Genomic DNA, 14,751 nt, shown 5'->3' with positions numbered 1-14,751 from the left:
TTCTCCAACACTACCTATGCGGATATCAATCGTACTATCCCTAGGTCTGATGCAACACCAAGGTTCAGGTCATTCATAAACTCCACCGAAACACAACGAGCGCAACAAGAAGACTGAGAACCGACTGGACCGCCGTCAAAGCCAGAAACACCGGAACCGTAGCGCCCTGTAAATCGTCAGGGTGATCTTCAAGCCATGTCCCAATGAACCAGAGCGTGCCGCCAAGGGTAAACACAAGCACCACGACAACAGGAATGAAGATTTGCCAGACGGAATGTCGCTGCTCGATGTAAACCCCATACACGGTTGTTCCTGAACGTGCTTCATCCTTCTTCCGCTTCGGCAGCATTTCTCTCAACGTCGTGGAGCTGGCGCAGTCGTCTGGGTGGCTGAAGAAATACCATGCTTCGCCGTTGGGATATGGATCGCCGTCCTGCCATTCGGCCCAGAGATTCCAATAGTACGCGACGTCGTCTTTGGGGGGATATCGTTCCCTGTCTCGGTGTAGCTCTACCTGGTGGCGACGTTGTGGTTTGTAGAGGAAGCTTCGGAACTACGAGGTATAAGTACGAGGTAAAAAGTTAGCTTTAGTAGTCTCTAGCTTACTTGGTAGAATTTGATTCCAACGGCACGCTTGCGGGTCCAGGAAAAAGAGCCTCGTAAAGCATTGTAGGACTGGCGTAGACTTGTCATCGTTGTTAGATCGTTCATCCCAACATCGACCGAGCAGGCTCTCGAATCATTCTTGTCGACATCAATGGACAAGAAGAGTACGGATTTCTTGTCGTCGACTTGGTCCTCAGTATCTTCGCTTGCTGGAGGCTTCACGTTTTGGTCGTCATCGGGACCCTTCTTGCGATCGTTCTTTGGGGCAGCGCTTGCCGATCCTGAGCTTTTGCTTGTTCCATCGGCTCCCATACTCTGCTGCTTCCCTTTTCCCTTTGAATTTGAAGATGGTTCTTGTTCTTTGCTGTCAGATGCATCTGGCTGCTTTAGTATCATAAAACCATAAACTTTGTTCGCCTGACAAACCTTTTGTGTCCTTATTTTCCTCTGCAATCGGGTAACTTTTGTCAAAAATGCTACTTTTTCCTGTCGTGCTATGAGTCCATTTTCTTCGAATGTAAAGAACCGCAGACTCACTGTTCCTATTGCGTAATAGGCGCATCAATGTGGTACCCTCAAGAAATATGGCCTCATGTCGCAGCCTCTCCCAACGCGTTCCTGATCCCTTTGTTCCGCGCAGCGACCAGTTCAGGAAACAGTTTCTCAGCTAGAGAAGTTGGTATATCGTCATAGAACACTCGGTTGTGGATAGATGAACTTGTTAGGGGTTGAGAGTAGACTCGTGTGTATTTCTCTTTGAGCTCCTCCTCTGATTCGGAGAGTGGCCACCAAGATAGCCTGGTACCAGCCACTCTCTCCACGGTTTTCTTACTGATATCCTGGATTGCCGTTGTTGGTGACCGTGCGAAAGAAAATCTGTAATGAATGGTCATATGCTCTGCATTTACAGCCTGAATCACATCTTTTTCTGATTGTTGAAGTGAAGTGTCCTTAATCGGAATCTCCAACATCACTTCGTTTATCCTTGGAAGACTTATTGCGGGTTGTGCTGAGGTAATCTTAGATATTGTCTCATGCGTGGAGTCTGGGAAGCTCCTGGCATCGTCATCAGAGGCATATTTCACTGTCAACGCAGCAATATTCCCCGCCATTATAGACTGCCCCGAACTAGCCATGCCTCGTATTATCAACTGCAATTCTTCCAGTTCTTTCCATGGTCCTTCATCATCCCGCTCAGTGGGTATGTCCAGCACATATCGTGTATTTTCATCGATGTCGGAATAATGGGAGAGTGCGTGTTTGGAGAAACCCACTTCGGTCTGACTTATTGGAGTAACTAGTACTTGTTCAAACACTTATACGTGTGTTTTCAATGTCAAAATGATACTTTCCACCTCCGTGTTTGTGAATGGCCATTCGAGGGAACTGGTGTTGATCTGACTTGCGAAAATCGATGTCTCCATTGGGCGCAATAGTTTTCTCCTCATGTGTCCTAGCTCTCGATGATATTGGCGCAATGACTGGAATAGGCTAAATACGGAATGCGAACGCATCGTGTCTGTGCCCTTAATGTGGTGCGTTTTGATCCGCTCTAGGACATCAGTAGTGTCCAAAATTGCTTTCCGCACACACTCGATATCCTTTTTCATGTCTCCGACGGCTTCGGAGTACTTGTCGCAGAGCGATGTGATCTTATTGGATAGACTGATTGCATCGGCGATGCTCTTCATGATAGAAGGGGTATTCATGATGCGAAACCTGCAATGGATGAAGGAAACTCGCAAACTGTATTTTGTGTCGTAGGTTGTTGAAGCATCAAGGCTGCCACCAGGCTGAGGGCAGTGTTATGATCCCTTGTCAGTCGCGCAAGGCTGTGGGGGCTGGCACAGCTCAGCGCGGCTGCATCAAGGTGGCGTAGGGTCGGGAATCTTCCCAAAGTATGATTCGTGGACGCCGCTCGTAGATCATTGATGTTCGCTTGTGCTTGAGAGGTGAGCGGAAATCTATAAGTACGAGAAATATGTTGTCCGTCAGCATGCAGTGTAGTATGATTGATTGGACATAAGTGGAGCTTGTCAGCTGAAGAGGAGGCCGAATGTTACCGTACCGAAAAGTCTTGTAGTGTATTCGCATCGTGAGTTGTTTGATGAGGTCGAATATTGTAAGAAGCTGCATAAGGCGCTTGTCATTTCCAGACATCAGACCTTTCCTCTGCCTCCTATCAACGAATGAGAAGCCGCAGTCTCAATATATTAAAACATTTCCTTGTGGAGATATAGCCCTTAGGCAACTCATTTGAGAAAGCTGGATACTTTGGTAGTGCAGAAGACAGGCTGAGAACAGTGTTTGACGCGTAATCTGTAGATAGATAGATAGTAAGAAAAAAACATGGGATTAACGCAATATGTCGGATATATGTTGAGTGATATCCTTCATACATTACTAGGCTTGAAAGTAGGTACGTGCAGACTATTTACAGCACGATACCTATACATCTTCCACAACAACTGAAGACAGCTGCCATTCGGCCGTTAAGTAGCCAATTATCATGAAATGAACAGTAAATCACAAAGGCGATGAACAGAGCAATAGATATATATATGATTTCTCATGTATTCAGTCATAGTGCCTAACCAGGCACATTTTTCTAACCCCCCTTTGGCACCATGCCAATGCATCATAAGATATGCTGAAAACATGAAAAAACGACAAATTCGTTCCAAATGCACATAAGCGAGCGCAATCCGTGTAATGTGTGCCGCCCCCAAAACCCAAAGCCCGCCCAAACATGTTTGAGAGAAATGCTCATGGTACGTGCCATGCGACCAAGAACCGAGAAAGAAAAGGAAAGAAAGGGTTTGTATAAAAAGCCAGCGTTCAAAGAACATGATGAACGAGTGAAGATGAAGCAGAAAAAGGGTTTGTACGCAGAAAGTGCAGAAAAGGAGGGAAAAAAGGGTCATGACAGCTTAGTCGTACATGTCGCACGAGAAGGTCTTGATCGGATATTCGCTCAGGCCCGAAACGACGCCGCAAGAGACATCCCAGCCGAGCTCGAACTTGTCGCTTTCCTTCATGCGGTCCTTTGCACCAGGGGCACAGCGTGCGTCACGTGTGTAGTATGAAGTCTCCATGGCGGGAGCAGAGTTCCAGTCGCAGACGTCGAAGCGCTTGTAAAAGGTACGGCGGTGCAGACGCAGAGCCTTGCGCTCAATGGCGCTGTCCTTGGAGTCACAAGAGCAGCGGGCAGCCAGGGTCAGTTCGTCACGGCTACAGTCGCAGCGGGAGCCGTCGACTTCGTAGCGGCGAGTGTTGGCCTTGACCTCTGGGTGATCACGGTCCCGCTTCCAGGATTGGCTGTTTTCTTGAGAAGTCGAGGACTCTGGGTTAATTGTCTGCATGGCCGCGTTCATGTAGATGGTTTTTGTGACTACAGTAGTCGTGACGGCACCACCGTTGCCGTTATCAGCAGGAGGTTTCTCGTAGCTGGGCTGCTGAGACGCTGGCTGAGAAGGCTGAGAAGGTTTGTAGGGCTGGGCAGGCTGGGCAGGCTGAGAAGGCTTAGATGGCTCGCTGGGCGCAGTGCTATTTCCTGAACCGTTGCCGCCGATGCGAACTTTACTGCAATTGTCAAAGGCTTCGTGCTCTCTATTCAACCAGATCCAGACGAATAGGGCGTCGCCTTCAGGCATATTCGTAGGAACCTTGAAGTCGAAAGTCTGAGCTTCGGGTGATCCATCGGTAGTGGCATGTGGACAAGCACCGTGGTAAGAGGCAGCCAACTTGAAAGTCTTGCCCTTGTCGACGGAAAAGCCGACTTGGCAGGAACCTCCAGAGTGAGTGCCACCGGGAGCGGCGGGATCGTAGCTAAAGTCGGTAAGTTGGAAGTAGGCGTCTTGGCCGGGCTGCCAGGTGACAGTGGCTTCCTCCGTGTCAAACTTGTCGAGATGACCGCGGCAAATACCAGGAGAAGGCCTGCTGTCACCACCATCAGGGCCACAGCATCCAACAGGAAAGTTAAATTCGGGGTCGACAATGGTGGATTGACGGTTGATGGACGGAGCCCCACCTAGAGGAGGAGGATAGAACATGCTCATGTGGGCCTGAGCGGCACCAGCAAAGGCGAGCACAGAAAGAGTTTTCGCATACATGATGTTTGAGTGTGTTGTGTTTCGTGTTTTGTTGTGTGCTTGGGTGATTTACTTGTTGCGTGTTCAAGTGTGCTTTGTTTGTTTGTTTGTTCGTGAAGGATTCTGGCTGTGATGCAAGGAAGTATTCGAGACTTTTTATGTGCAGTCGACTGCGTGATGCGCCGTTGACAATGCTGTGATTTTGGATTTTCTCAGAGTGACAATGTATTCCAAAGAAAGACGGTCCTGCGCTTTCGAACAAGAGAAAAGGAGCGAAGTGAAAAAAGAAGGAATGTGGACAAAGACTAGCTTGTCAAAGGAGTTGTGTAGAGTGAATCTATCACTGGAGGGGTGGCCTCTTCCAGGAGGGAAGGCATCGAGGCCTTTAAATCATGGCCTTGCCGACGGCTGGCCCAAGCCTGTAGGCGGCCTCGTTTGCGAGCAGTCTGAGGCTCGGCGCGTCAAGAGTTTTGTGTAAGCGGGCATGTTGGCCGCCCTATGCCCAAGAGTGGATCGTCGTATAGGGCCCCTGACTGTGCTGGCAGCCAATGTGAGGACGAGGCAGCTCGTGTATGTCCGGACATGGTTCCGTTTCGAAACAGCGAGACGCGGGAATGGGTGGGGGTGTCGACTTGACGTCTGTCTGAAGGAGTTTGAGCTGTTCATGGCTGGCGGCGTCTGCGTTGTGTTTCACGCCTTGCCGCTTTGGGCGTAGCGACGGCGCTTGTCCCTGGGCCGCGCAGAGAACGACAGTCGATGTTTTTTGGCACGACGAGCAAAACACCACCACCACCAAGACGCGAGGCCAAAGGCCGCCTGTTTCAGCACACACACATCTCCACATTCCTCTCGGCTATATTGCCTGACACGCAGGATTTTCTCCAGGACAGTATCGATAACGAGGTGCTCGCCTGCTCTCGCCACGTGCCTGTCATGGCCCGTTCATTTTTTTTCCTTTCTGCTTGTGTGAACTCCACTCCTCGTAACGGCTGCCATTGCCGCTCATTTAACCGCCCTCTATTACCTTTGCAGCGCAACACAGCCATGTATAATCTAGTCGTGCCTTTAGCTGCACAAGGGATCCATCTCGACACAACTCTCCACCAGTCGCAGTAGCCAGGTGTCGTCGTCGTCGATGCCGAGTGCGGGTTTGCAGGCTGCAGGGGGAACGCCCGATCATCTTTTCCAGACGCCCGCCCGAGACCAAGGCTCAGCACTGTCTTGCCACACGCGGAACTCGGACGCCCGGCATATCGGCGCGATGCCCTGATACTCAGTTGCCAAGAGCTGTGGCAGAAAACGAGCGAGATCTTCAGGAATCACGGTCAAATTGGTCCTTTGCTATAGTGATGCAGCTGCTGACAGCACTACCCCACGGCTTTGCTTGCGTGGCCTCTCTACACAAAGCCCCTCATTGCTGTCATCTGAGCAAGACTAATGCCGTCAGAGTCGTTCAGAGATAGAGTATGCAGCCATCATACATAGCAGGTTCCGCGGAAGTTCCATGAAGACACGGTAGTGCTCATCTCGCTCGTAATAACATCTGGAACCCATCCATCCACTCATCTCAAAACTCACATAGGTAATAGAGGAATGGAAAAACGCCACAATTATTACCACAACTTTATTCTCCACATCCCTTGTTAATTTCGAGCGAAATAATCCCCATCATGACGGAGCACCCCGCTCGTCGCCAGCCAGCCAATCAGAGGCCAAGACAGGCCCAAGACAACTCACGCTGAAGCGCGCGGCGATGTGGAAAGCGACCTCGTGTGTTTCATCGTGACCCATCCTGGTCTGTTGATTGGATAATATGTTATCGATACGGCTACCAGTTGTGGCCCGCCCTGTTGGAAAGTGACAGGCGAGAACTTTCCCCGGATCCTTTCTTGGCCATACATGTAGTATGAGTTTGCGACTTTCCGTTTTGGCCATGCCTGTTTGTCCCTGGCCATATATCACAATGCTGTTTTGCGCGGATATCCTCGAATCTCAAGGCCTAGCCAGTAGGATGGCGTTGCGGGCATAACAAGGTTGGGCTGTGATTACTGTCACCGTTGTTCTGCCGCTGCGAGCGCCAATTCTATCTGCACATTTTGTACATTGTAGTTATATCCTTGCGTTACTCAGTTGCTTTTTTGCCATTGATGAGGACCACACAAGGCTTCCTGCGTGATGTTGCCTGACCTAAAAAAGCATCCTGACTAATCTCCGTTTTACCCAAGCGAAAGAAAAGCAGCGAATGGATGAACCTTCCTTTTTCCGCCAGTACTCCACACAGCCTAATACTTAGCGAAGAGAGAAACTACATTTCGCTCGCTTGCAAAACGAAACCAGAGTCACATGATCTTCCAACTTCGATCCATCGCCAGGGACCATGGTACTCGAGGACCCTCAATAGCCTAGCTAGATGGGTGCGCTAACCGTGGTTTCCTTGCTACCCTCCTCTTCGTATCATGATGCCTCATGCAGTACACCCATACAGAAGAGACATTCAGAGTATCCGCCTCACCACTCATCCAACAAGACCTCGCAATCCAATCAGAGTCAATCAATCAAACAAGCAAGAAAATCATCAACCATCCGCGACAGTCAAAACCACCATCCCGCCTCAGTACCACAACCACCAACTCTCGCAACAAAATTTCCTATTTAAGAAAAGCGCTACCGACCTCCCCCCTCAAGCCAACCTCCAACACCCCTCCCCCCTCGCACGTAGCCAAACGCCCATGTTTCAGCTATCCTCTTCTCAGCTAGGCACTAACACACCTACAATCGACGCCAAGTGCACAAGCGGCACTGCTTCCTGCCTCAATCAGGATATTTGACCTGCCTCCGCGTCACATCTGCATACGTAACATCTGAGTAAGATGGGCGCGCGCGCGCGCGTGCGTGCGTGCGGGTGAGCACCGGCATCTGCAGGGCGGACAAAGGCCCGAAAGCGAAAACGACATGGATGCATGGTATGTAAGATTGGCTGGTGTGCTAGTGTAATGTGAATGGAATGTGATACCGTGGAACTGGCGGTGCGAGGGAGGGATAGTGTGTTGAGAGGAGAGGAGAGGAGAGCTTATCGAGTAGATGGCTCTGAGGATCTGTTTATAGGTGAGTAGGGCGCCATGCTGTGTATTGGGAGTGCGAGTGAGGTGTGGTGTTGAGGCGGTTGGGGTAGAGTATATTTGAGGTTGATAAATCGACTAGGTTTATGCCTCATGATGTGTTATTTCCGTAGATATTCCACTCTCGTAAGACGGAGTCATGACTCTAGCTACTCTATCCAAACTCGATTCAACTCAAAGATGCGTCTGATTAATTTCATTTGATTAAAGTTGCCGAGATTCAGGGTCTATAGCCCGATGCTCGGTATGCAGGCATTTGAGCCTTGAAAAAAAAAGGAATCTGGTACAAACAAATACCCCAAAACCGTTACTTTGTCGACTTTGACGACTGGCAAACCATAAACTCCATGTGACTGACCACATCTATGTACACTACTGGAAATAGCCTGTTCAAGGGATAAACCCGGCCAGCAAATCTCGATACCAACGAATCACACACATGCTCACGTCATTCCGGGAAAAACGACGGCCACCCGCGCACCCTTGCATACTCAAACCACGGCTGCAGATCAGACGTAAAGCTCACGTCGTCTGCCCTTTGCACGTAGCGCTCCTTCCTCCTGCGGATCAAGTAGAGCTGGCTCTGCGTCAATGGCATCCTGGAATACCCCGCGACGACGCTATCGGTAATGGTTCGGCGCAGGAATTTGGTAAACACGGATTTTGGCGGCATGTTGGTGATGCTCATTGTCTTCAAGAAGCCCGGGAAGCTGTTGATGTCGCGGATCGTTCGGATGCCCGCGGTTATGGCGGCTAGAGTGGCGGGCGGCGGAGCGCCGTGCGAGTCGAATAGCGAGTCGCGGAGCTGGATAAGAGATTTCTCGGGTGGCCGCGCTGCAGAGCTGAAGAGCTTGAGAAACATGGTGAGGCGGTAGGAGGTCAGTGATGCTTTGAACGTCATGGTCAGGCGGTACGGAGAGTCGGTTGAAGGCTCGAGATATGCCAGCTCCGGCATGCATGCACCTTTTGTGTCGAGCATCCAGACGACATTACGGAGAATGGCTTCTTTGATGACCAGCAGTGTGAGTTCCTCTGTGAGTCCTGCATCCGAGATCAACGCTGCAGTGAAGACATGTCCGAGATCAGGAAAGTTTGCTTTGGACCGCGGTCCGGCAATGAAGCGAGCAATGGTCTTGTTTGCACTTGCGATGATGGCCACGTTTTCAGTTGCGAGGCAGAGCAGAAGGTGGAAAAGGCCGAAATAAGCTGTGGCTGCCTTTTCTGATGCATGACTGAGTGTGCTTTGCGCATCGCGACGTTTAAACTCCTTTTCCGCAGCCGCCGAGAACTGTCCCACGACGGTATTCATTAAATAGTAAAGAACATCAATATAGCTTGACACTGGACTTTTCAGACCAGCTAGCTCGTAGATCTCTTTCAAGCAAGCACTTGCATGCGGCCTGACCTGGTTCCAGTGGCGTCGACTTAGCGGTAGAGGTATCCATTTCTGGAGGCCGCTGCCATGGACCTTGTGCGTCAAGAAGGCTTTTTGACCCAGCAAGTCTGGTTCTGAGCGGAGGACAGGTGGACAGCCACTTTCAACGAAAACGCCAATGCCCAGATTAGCATTCATGGAGTGAGTTTCAGGTCGCAGCACTCGAGCTTGCGGATGCGCATGAAATCATGAATGAAAAGCAGATGTTGTCGCACACGCTGAGTTAGTATTCCTATTCGCAGCTTATGAACGGCTGCGCTTTAGATTTTGAGGCCTGTCTTCTCGATTGTGGTGATGGTGATGTTGAGTAGTGCTTCTGTACGGCTGCAAACACTAAAAATCGGCTAAGTAAGCACCTACCGCGAGAAACTAGTACGAAAGCAGTACACGGAGACCATGAGCCAACCTATTCAGATGCGCACACTGATAACTTTTTCATGGGTCCATTCTCCTCTGAATACCGAAATTCTCTCGTAACCGCTGGAATATTTGCAACACTCGCCTTCTGGTGTGGTGAAAGATGAAGGATGATCAGACAAGGCAGTAGCATCACGTGATATTATTGCCTGGATGCCAACCTCGAGCATACCGCTCCACGCACGCCACAAATTTTTGTTGATACAAACTAAATCCTACCAAGACCACTTATCCCTTCCTATGGACCCTCCTATTTGTTCTCTATCCCTGCAAAAGCCCACACACCCCGACGCACCAGCCCCAGCCAAGCAGGCACCCTTGATCACGTGCTCTCACGTGCACCCTTCCGCCTATTCCCTCCTCCCCCTTCTCCCATCTATTTAAGCCATCCTCTCCCCGCACCCATTGAACCTCCCCAGCTCGCTCTTTGCCATTCAGGCTTTGATCCGATGTAGTATCTGTTCTTCCGTAGGGTAACTCCTCGGACTCCAACACCGTTACCTTTTATTTTTGGATATTCGGCCCCCTGCCACTAGCCAGATGACTGCGTATGTCTGGCGCCGGTGGGGAGCCACTGTGCCCGTCCTATTGCACTTTTTGGATGTGTGCGCGAGTTGCTTTTTCATTGATGCTGGTGGTGCGAAGCGCTGCTGGATTGAGGAAGAAGTGCGGGAGGGAGATATTGATGATGGAGGAGGGAGTTTAGGATCAAAGGGGGGTTTGATGAAATTTTTGGGGAGCAAGACTTTTATATCAAGGGCTGATATGGAATAGAATAAGAATTTAGTGGAATGAAGGTGGTGATATAAAGATAGAGTTTATGACATGTTGATCTCATGTACATTTCTTCGTTTCGAGATGGACCCTGACAGACGATATATCCAATAGTTTGAATTTGAACGAACAAAGATAAACCATTTGAAAAGTGAAATCCCCAATCAAACAATTGGAAAGAAGTATTGCAAGTTGAATCAGAACAACCAAACATCATGTAAGTACGTCGAGTCCATGTCTGATTCAGCTCGGGAAACCCTCGGGAAACTACCGGTACAGTATTCAGCCGCGTAAGTATCGTATGACTCAAATCGCGTTACAATTCCCCCTCCCTTCAACACCGGCGCTATTCAACGACCGGGTTCCGCATCAACAGCAAACGTTATTCCATACTTGCTCCAAATTGCGTGTATACCACGCTATACCACGCTAGACCCACATCGCGTCCTCGCACATCCCAGCCCAACGCTAAATCCGTCGTAAACGGGGCGATCACGGCTCCACACATTCTCTACCGCGTTGAAGACGAATCGTCTCGCGCGCGCTACATCGACGACACGGGCATCTTCGCCGAAGACACAGACACGGATGTGAATTTCACCGCGAAAACAAACACCTTGCTGCACCTGATAGCACAGCATCTCGACTGGCGCAACAGAGAGGCCACGCCCTTCATCTCCATGTACAGCGACGAAGACGTGGCGTGGCGCGAAGCAGAGCGGCGCGTCAGAACCGGAAAGCAGGACGTCCGTATTTATAAGATTGATACGTATGCGTGTGAGGAGCGCACCGAGTATCGTAATATCCGGCTTCTCGCGAAGAAGCTCGGCTTGTACATCCATGAGGAGGCGTGGAATAACTCGATGCATGAATATATTTTCCTGCATTTTGTGCCTGAAAGTGCGATTGAAGGGTGGGAGGAACTATAAGTTCTTCTGCTTCCATGTCGGCTGTTATCTGGGAATGGTTTGATTGTCTCATATCAGGGTGCGTCTTGCGATGAAGGGATAGGTATGAGGAAAGAGGACAGGACAAGGTCAATGCTAACTTGAATGATCTAACATATCACCGTGATAATGAATGCTCACTGATCCATCCCTTTGCACCGGCCATGTCCCATGCCTCTTCATCGTCTAGCTCCACGTATAACCTATGTTCTTTCTCCAGCATGACCCGGGATAACCTCCATTTCTCCTCGTCACTAAACACGTGCTTTGCATCTGTAAAAGCAAGCATAATATACTCCTTACACCAAGGCAAATTGCGCAGTCCGGCGTAAAATGTGTCCTTGACTCTTTGTTTCGCCTCGTCCACGCGAATTTCCGCTTTACTTTTCTTGCCGTCTCGCCGGGGCTTCTTGCTCGGCCGTTTTGTTTCTTCCAGTACTAGCTGTGCTAGCTCAAACTGTGTGTAGGTTTTCCATAGAGCGGGGCAATGCGCGCCGCTGTACTCGGTTGCGCGTTTGTATAACGCTCGGATGGAATGCGACGTCGAGCCTGCAATCGAGCCTTTCAGGGTTTCGTAGTGGATTGCAAAGGCCCAGCCAGCGACGCTGCGCTCTTCTGTGCTTTGGAGAGCATTCTTGTGCATGAGACCTCGGACGCGATCATCGATCGAGAAGCGTGCTTCGTTTGCTGCGTATAGAGAAAGTAACATCGTGTTGTCCGGAAAGCTGGAGATTAGTGGCTCCAGCGTTGTTCGAATGAGAGCGGGCTTGACGATTGGTGCGTGGGTGACGTGGTAAGTTAGGAGACGTGCCATTGACTGTGCGTGCAGCTCCGCCGACGGTGAGTTGGCGGCTTTATGTGCTGTAAACCATATAGATAAATGAGAGTGGATTTCGAGAGCACGTTCAGCTTTGCAGTCGTATGTCAGGTAGACTAGCAAAGCAGAGAGCGAGGTACTCAGAATGGCCGTTGCATGTTCTTGGTCAAGTAGTGCACGCTCGCTGATTTCGTCAAGTCTTGTTCTGGTACTGGCTATGAGAGTATCATCGGGTTGGCGCTGTGTATAGTCTGCTGGGAGGCTACCATGTGGCGAGACAAGGCGCCATAGTGCATGCTTTCTCTCTCCCCTGCGAAGCGCTTCCCAGACCCAGCTATCGAGCAACTCCAGGATCTTCGGATTCGGGCTTGTTGAATTACTAGCTTGCATGACGAGGACAGTACGAAAGACCTGGTCTGCCTTGTCCGAGTTTCCAAGCCGAGCTTCAACCAATCCATACGCGTTGTACAGGCGCAAGCTGGAAGACCGGGCTTTCAGCAGGCGCTTTGCAGTCTTGAAAGCCTCGCGAGGATAGTGTCGAAGTTCAAACGCAAGAAGATACTCGCCAAAGGCCTCATCGCTTGACGGATCTGAGACTAGGGTTTTGAGGAAGCGTCTGATGAAGTCTACTTCCAGGCCGATACCGTCCACAGCAAACTCTTGCTCGAATAGCAGCTCGGTCGTCATCTGGAAGCTTTTCGATGAGCAATCCGAGAAGCGTTTGAGCATCTGCGTAAATTTGGAAGATTTATCTCTACTAGGATTTGAAAGTGACCAGTGCCGCTGCAGGAAAGGATCAGACCACCAGTCGCGCTGGTATGCAGCAAATTTTGACAAAGGCGGTAGCTCGCAAAAGCATAGGAAGGCTTCTACGAGCATTCTTGTTGGAATTTGATCTGGGATTAGCTTCAGGTATGGTGATATATCATCGAAAAAGATGGTATGGAATGCGTCGTCTCCAGCGACTTCGTCGGACGCACGGCCGGGTAGCACAAGTCTCCGCATGGCCTCCGTTTCGCGTTTCTGAAAATCTTCAAAGAATGAGTCTGATGAGTTCTTCTCTGTTAAAGGATCAAGCTCTACCGATGCAGGCTCGTCCTCAGAACTGTGGTGTTTCCACCCCTTTGCTTGTGGCTCGCCAATTCGTGGTACCTCGCTATCCCAGAAAGCCTCGAATGCTTCCATGGTGGCATCTCCCTCGGGGCACAGGATGCTGCGTTCAAGCAAGGTCTGCCAAATTGCTATCGATAGCTCTTGGTACCCAGCTTCATGCGTCATTGATGTGAGACGTATCAGAATGTGCAGCAAAGCCGCAGGCAGCACATCTTTTGTGTTCATACACAGGCTTTCAATGCATTTGAAGAACACAGCCTTGCACTCCTCATACTTGAAGCTTGTGAACCTCGACTGCACAAAGTCAAGATACATCATCCATAGATCGATACTATCGGGGTGTTTTGCAAGGACGTCCTTCCATTTACTCGCTACCTTGGCGCTGTCCCATGCTCTCTCAGCTTCTTTCATGAGCCCTTTGTAAAGCTTGAGCTGGCTCTCACTGTCGTTGCCAATCTTCTTCAAGGCTTCTCCGTACGTAGCGATGCGTACGTCGGCAAGATGTGCTCTATCAGAGGCAGTCAGTTCCACAGATGGCCGCTCGAGCTTCACCATTGCCTCCTGGTGTGCGATCAGCGCCAACCAGCCTGAGACATCTTCAGGATGCTCTTTGGTGTAGTGCGCAAGTTTGGAATTTTCGCGGGTGACTTCGGCATCAATCGTAACTTCGGCATCAGACTCATACTGTGTGTCTGGATCTGCTGGCTCCGCAGACTTGGGTCCTTCTACTCCCCGGTAGTCGGCTTCCAGTGTTGGTTCGTCGTCCTCGTCACTGTCTTGGCGCTTCCTTTTGCCGTTTGCAGACAGGAACACAAAGTCTTGGTCAAAGTCGGGCGCACTACCACTGGCTTTTACTAGACGCAGCATACGTTCACCTGACCGGTTTGCGTGCTTGTCTGTAAGCAAGCGCTGTTGACTTCTGTGCGTGGCTGGTTTCAGGTAAATCTTCTTATAGGTAGATGATTCCCGGTCGATTTTCAGACCAAGTGGAAGACCCAAGACAAATCCGTGGCCATAGCGATGGTAAGGTGGAATGTCGTAACGGTTCAGAGTGCCATAGCGCAGCACGTCGGCGTCACCACGTCGGTCGCTGAAGTAAGGCTTGCTCGTAGACACATCCTTTTCCCGGCTTCGTTTACTTGGCGACTGCGACCTCTTCACATCTCGATCCGTCTCTTTTGATGGTCGCTCGGCTTTGCCATGTTGCTGGGGTTCCTGAGATGGTTCTGGGACAGGCTTAGGCTTTGGCCGGAAGCTCGCAAATTTTGGAATATTCGCAGCCATTGGAAGAGGCGAACACCAGACCAAGTTTATCAGTACGGGATGACAACCCAAACTATGTCATGATGCGGTTGTTTGTAGTGGTTCCAAGTGCGGCGCGAGGTCGACCATCTATTGGGCAAGAGTACCGGGTTGATTTGGAGGGAGCCGC

The 14,751-nt window shown here is 50.3% G+C and overlaps 5 protein-coding genes across 5 annotated transcripts; 1 reads left to right on the top strand and 4 right to left on the bottom strand.

Moving 5' to 3' along the window:
* Positions 1–73: 73 nt before the first annotated feature.
* SETTUDRAFT_32606 (uncharacterized protein) lies at positions 74–2,297 on the bottom strand (the record flags this gene model as incomplete). The annotated part of the gene is made up of 5 exons (XM_008028856.1): positions 74–553; positions 607–1,100; positions 1,144–1,273; positions 1,305–1,886; positions 1,929–2,297. 5 exons carry the CDS (start codon positions 2,295–2,297, stop codon positions 74–76), a joined length of 2,055 nt encoding a protein of 684 aa, XP_008027047.1.
* A 932-nt stretch (positions 2,298–3,229) lies between these two features.
* SETTUDRAFT_164047 (uncharacterized protein) lies at positions 3,230–4,664 on the bottom strand. The gene has a single exon (XM_008029610.1). The coding sequence runs from the start codon at positions 4,656–4,658 to the stop codon at positions 3,537–3,539; it is 1,122 nt and encodes a 373-aa protein (XP_008027801.1). The 5' UTR covers positions 4,659–4,664; the 3' UTR covers positions 3,230–3,536.
* Positions 4,665–8,264: 3,600 nt separating this feature from the next.
* SETTUDRAFT_32604 (uncharacterized protein) lies at positions 8,265–9,389 on the bottom strand (the record flags this gene model as incomplete). The annotated part of the gene is made up of 1 exon (XM_008028855.1): positions 8,265–9,389. One exon carries the CDS (start codon positions 9,387–9,389, stop codon positions 8,265–8,267), a length of 1,125 nt encoding a protein of 374 aa, XP_008027046.1.
* Positions 9,390–10,676: 1,287 nt separating this feature from the next.
* Positions 10,677–11,527, top strand: SETTUDRAFT_42465 (uncharacterized protein; the record flags this gene model as incomplete). Its single annotated transcript, XM_008028906.1, has 2 exons — positions 10,677–10,732; positions 10,876–11,527. The coding sequence occupies 2 exons, from the start codon at positions 10,677–10,679 to the stop codon at positions 11,369–11,371; spliced, it is 552 nt and encodes a 183-aa protein (XP_008027097.1). The 3' UTR covers positions 11,372–11,527.
* Positions 11,508–14,603, bottom strand: SETTUDRAFT_154952 (uncharacterized protein; the record flags this gene model as incomplete). Its single annotated transcript, XM_008029609.1, has 1 exon — positions 11,508–14,603. The coding sequence occupies one exon, from the start codon at positions 14,601–14,603 to the stop codon at positions 11,508–11,510; it is 3,096 nt and encodes a 1,031-aa protein (XP_008027800.1).
* Between the last annotated feature and the right edge of the window lie 148 nt (positions 14,604–14,751).

The sequence above is a fragment of the Exserohilum turcica genome (genome assembly GCF_000359705.1).
Source record: "Exserohilum turcica Et28A unplaced genomic scaffold SETTUscaffold_3, whole genome shotgun sequence".
NCBI lineage: Eukaryota > Fungi > Ascomycota > Dothideomycetes > Pleosporales > Pleosporaceae > Exserohilum > Exserohilum turcicum.
The sequence above is the reverse complement of the archived record's forward strand: the minus strand, read 5'-3'. Positions and strand labels throughout refer to the sequence as shown.

Excerpts from the sequence above, each read along its gene's own strand:
- SETTUDRAFT_164047 (XM_008029610.1), bottom strand. The coding sequence starts at position 4,658 with ATGTTCTATCCTCCTCCTCTAGGTGGGGCTCCGTCCATCAACCGTCAA.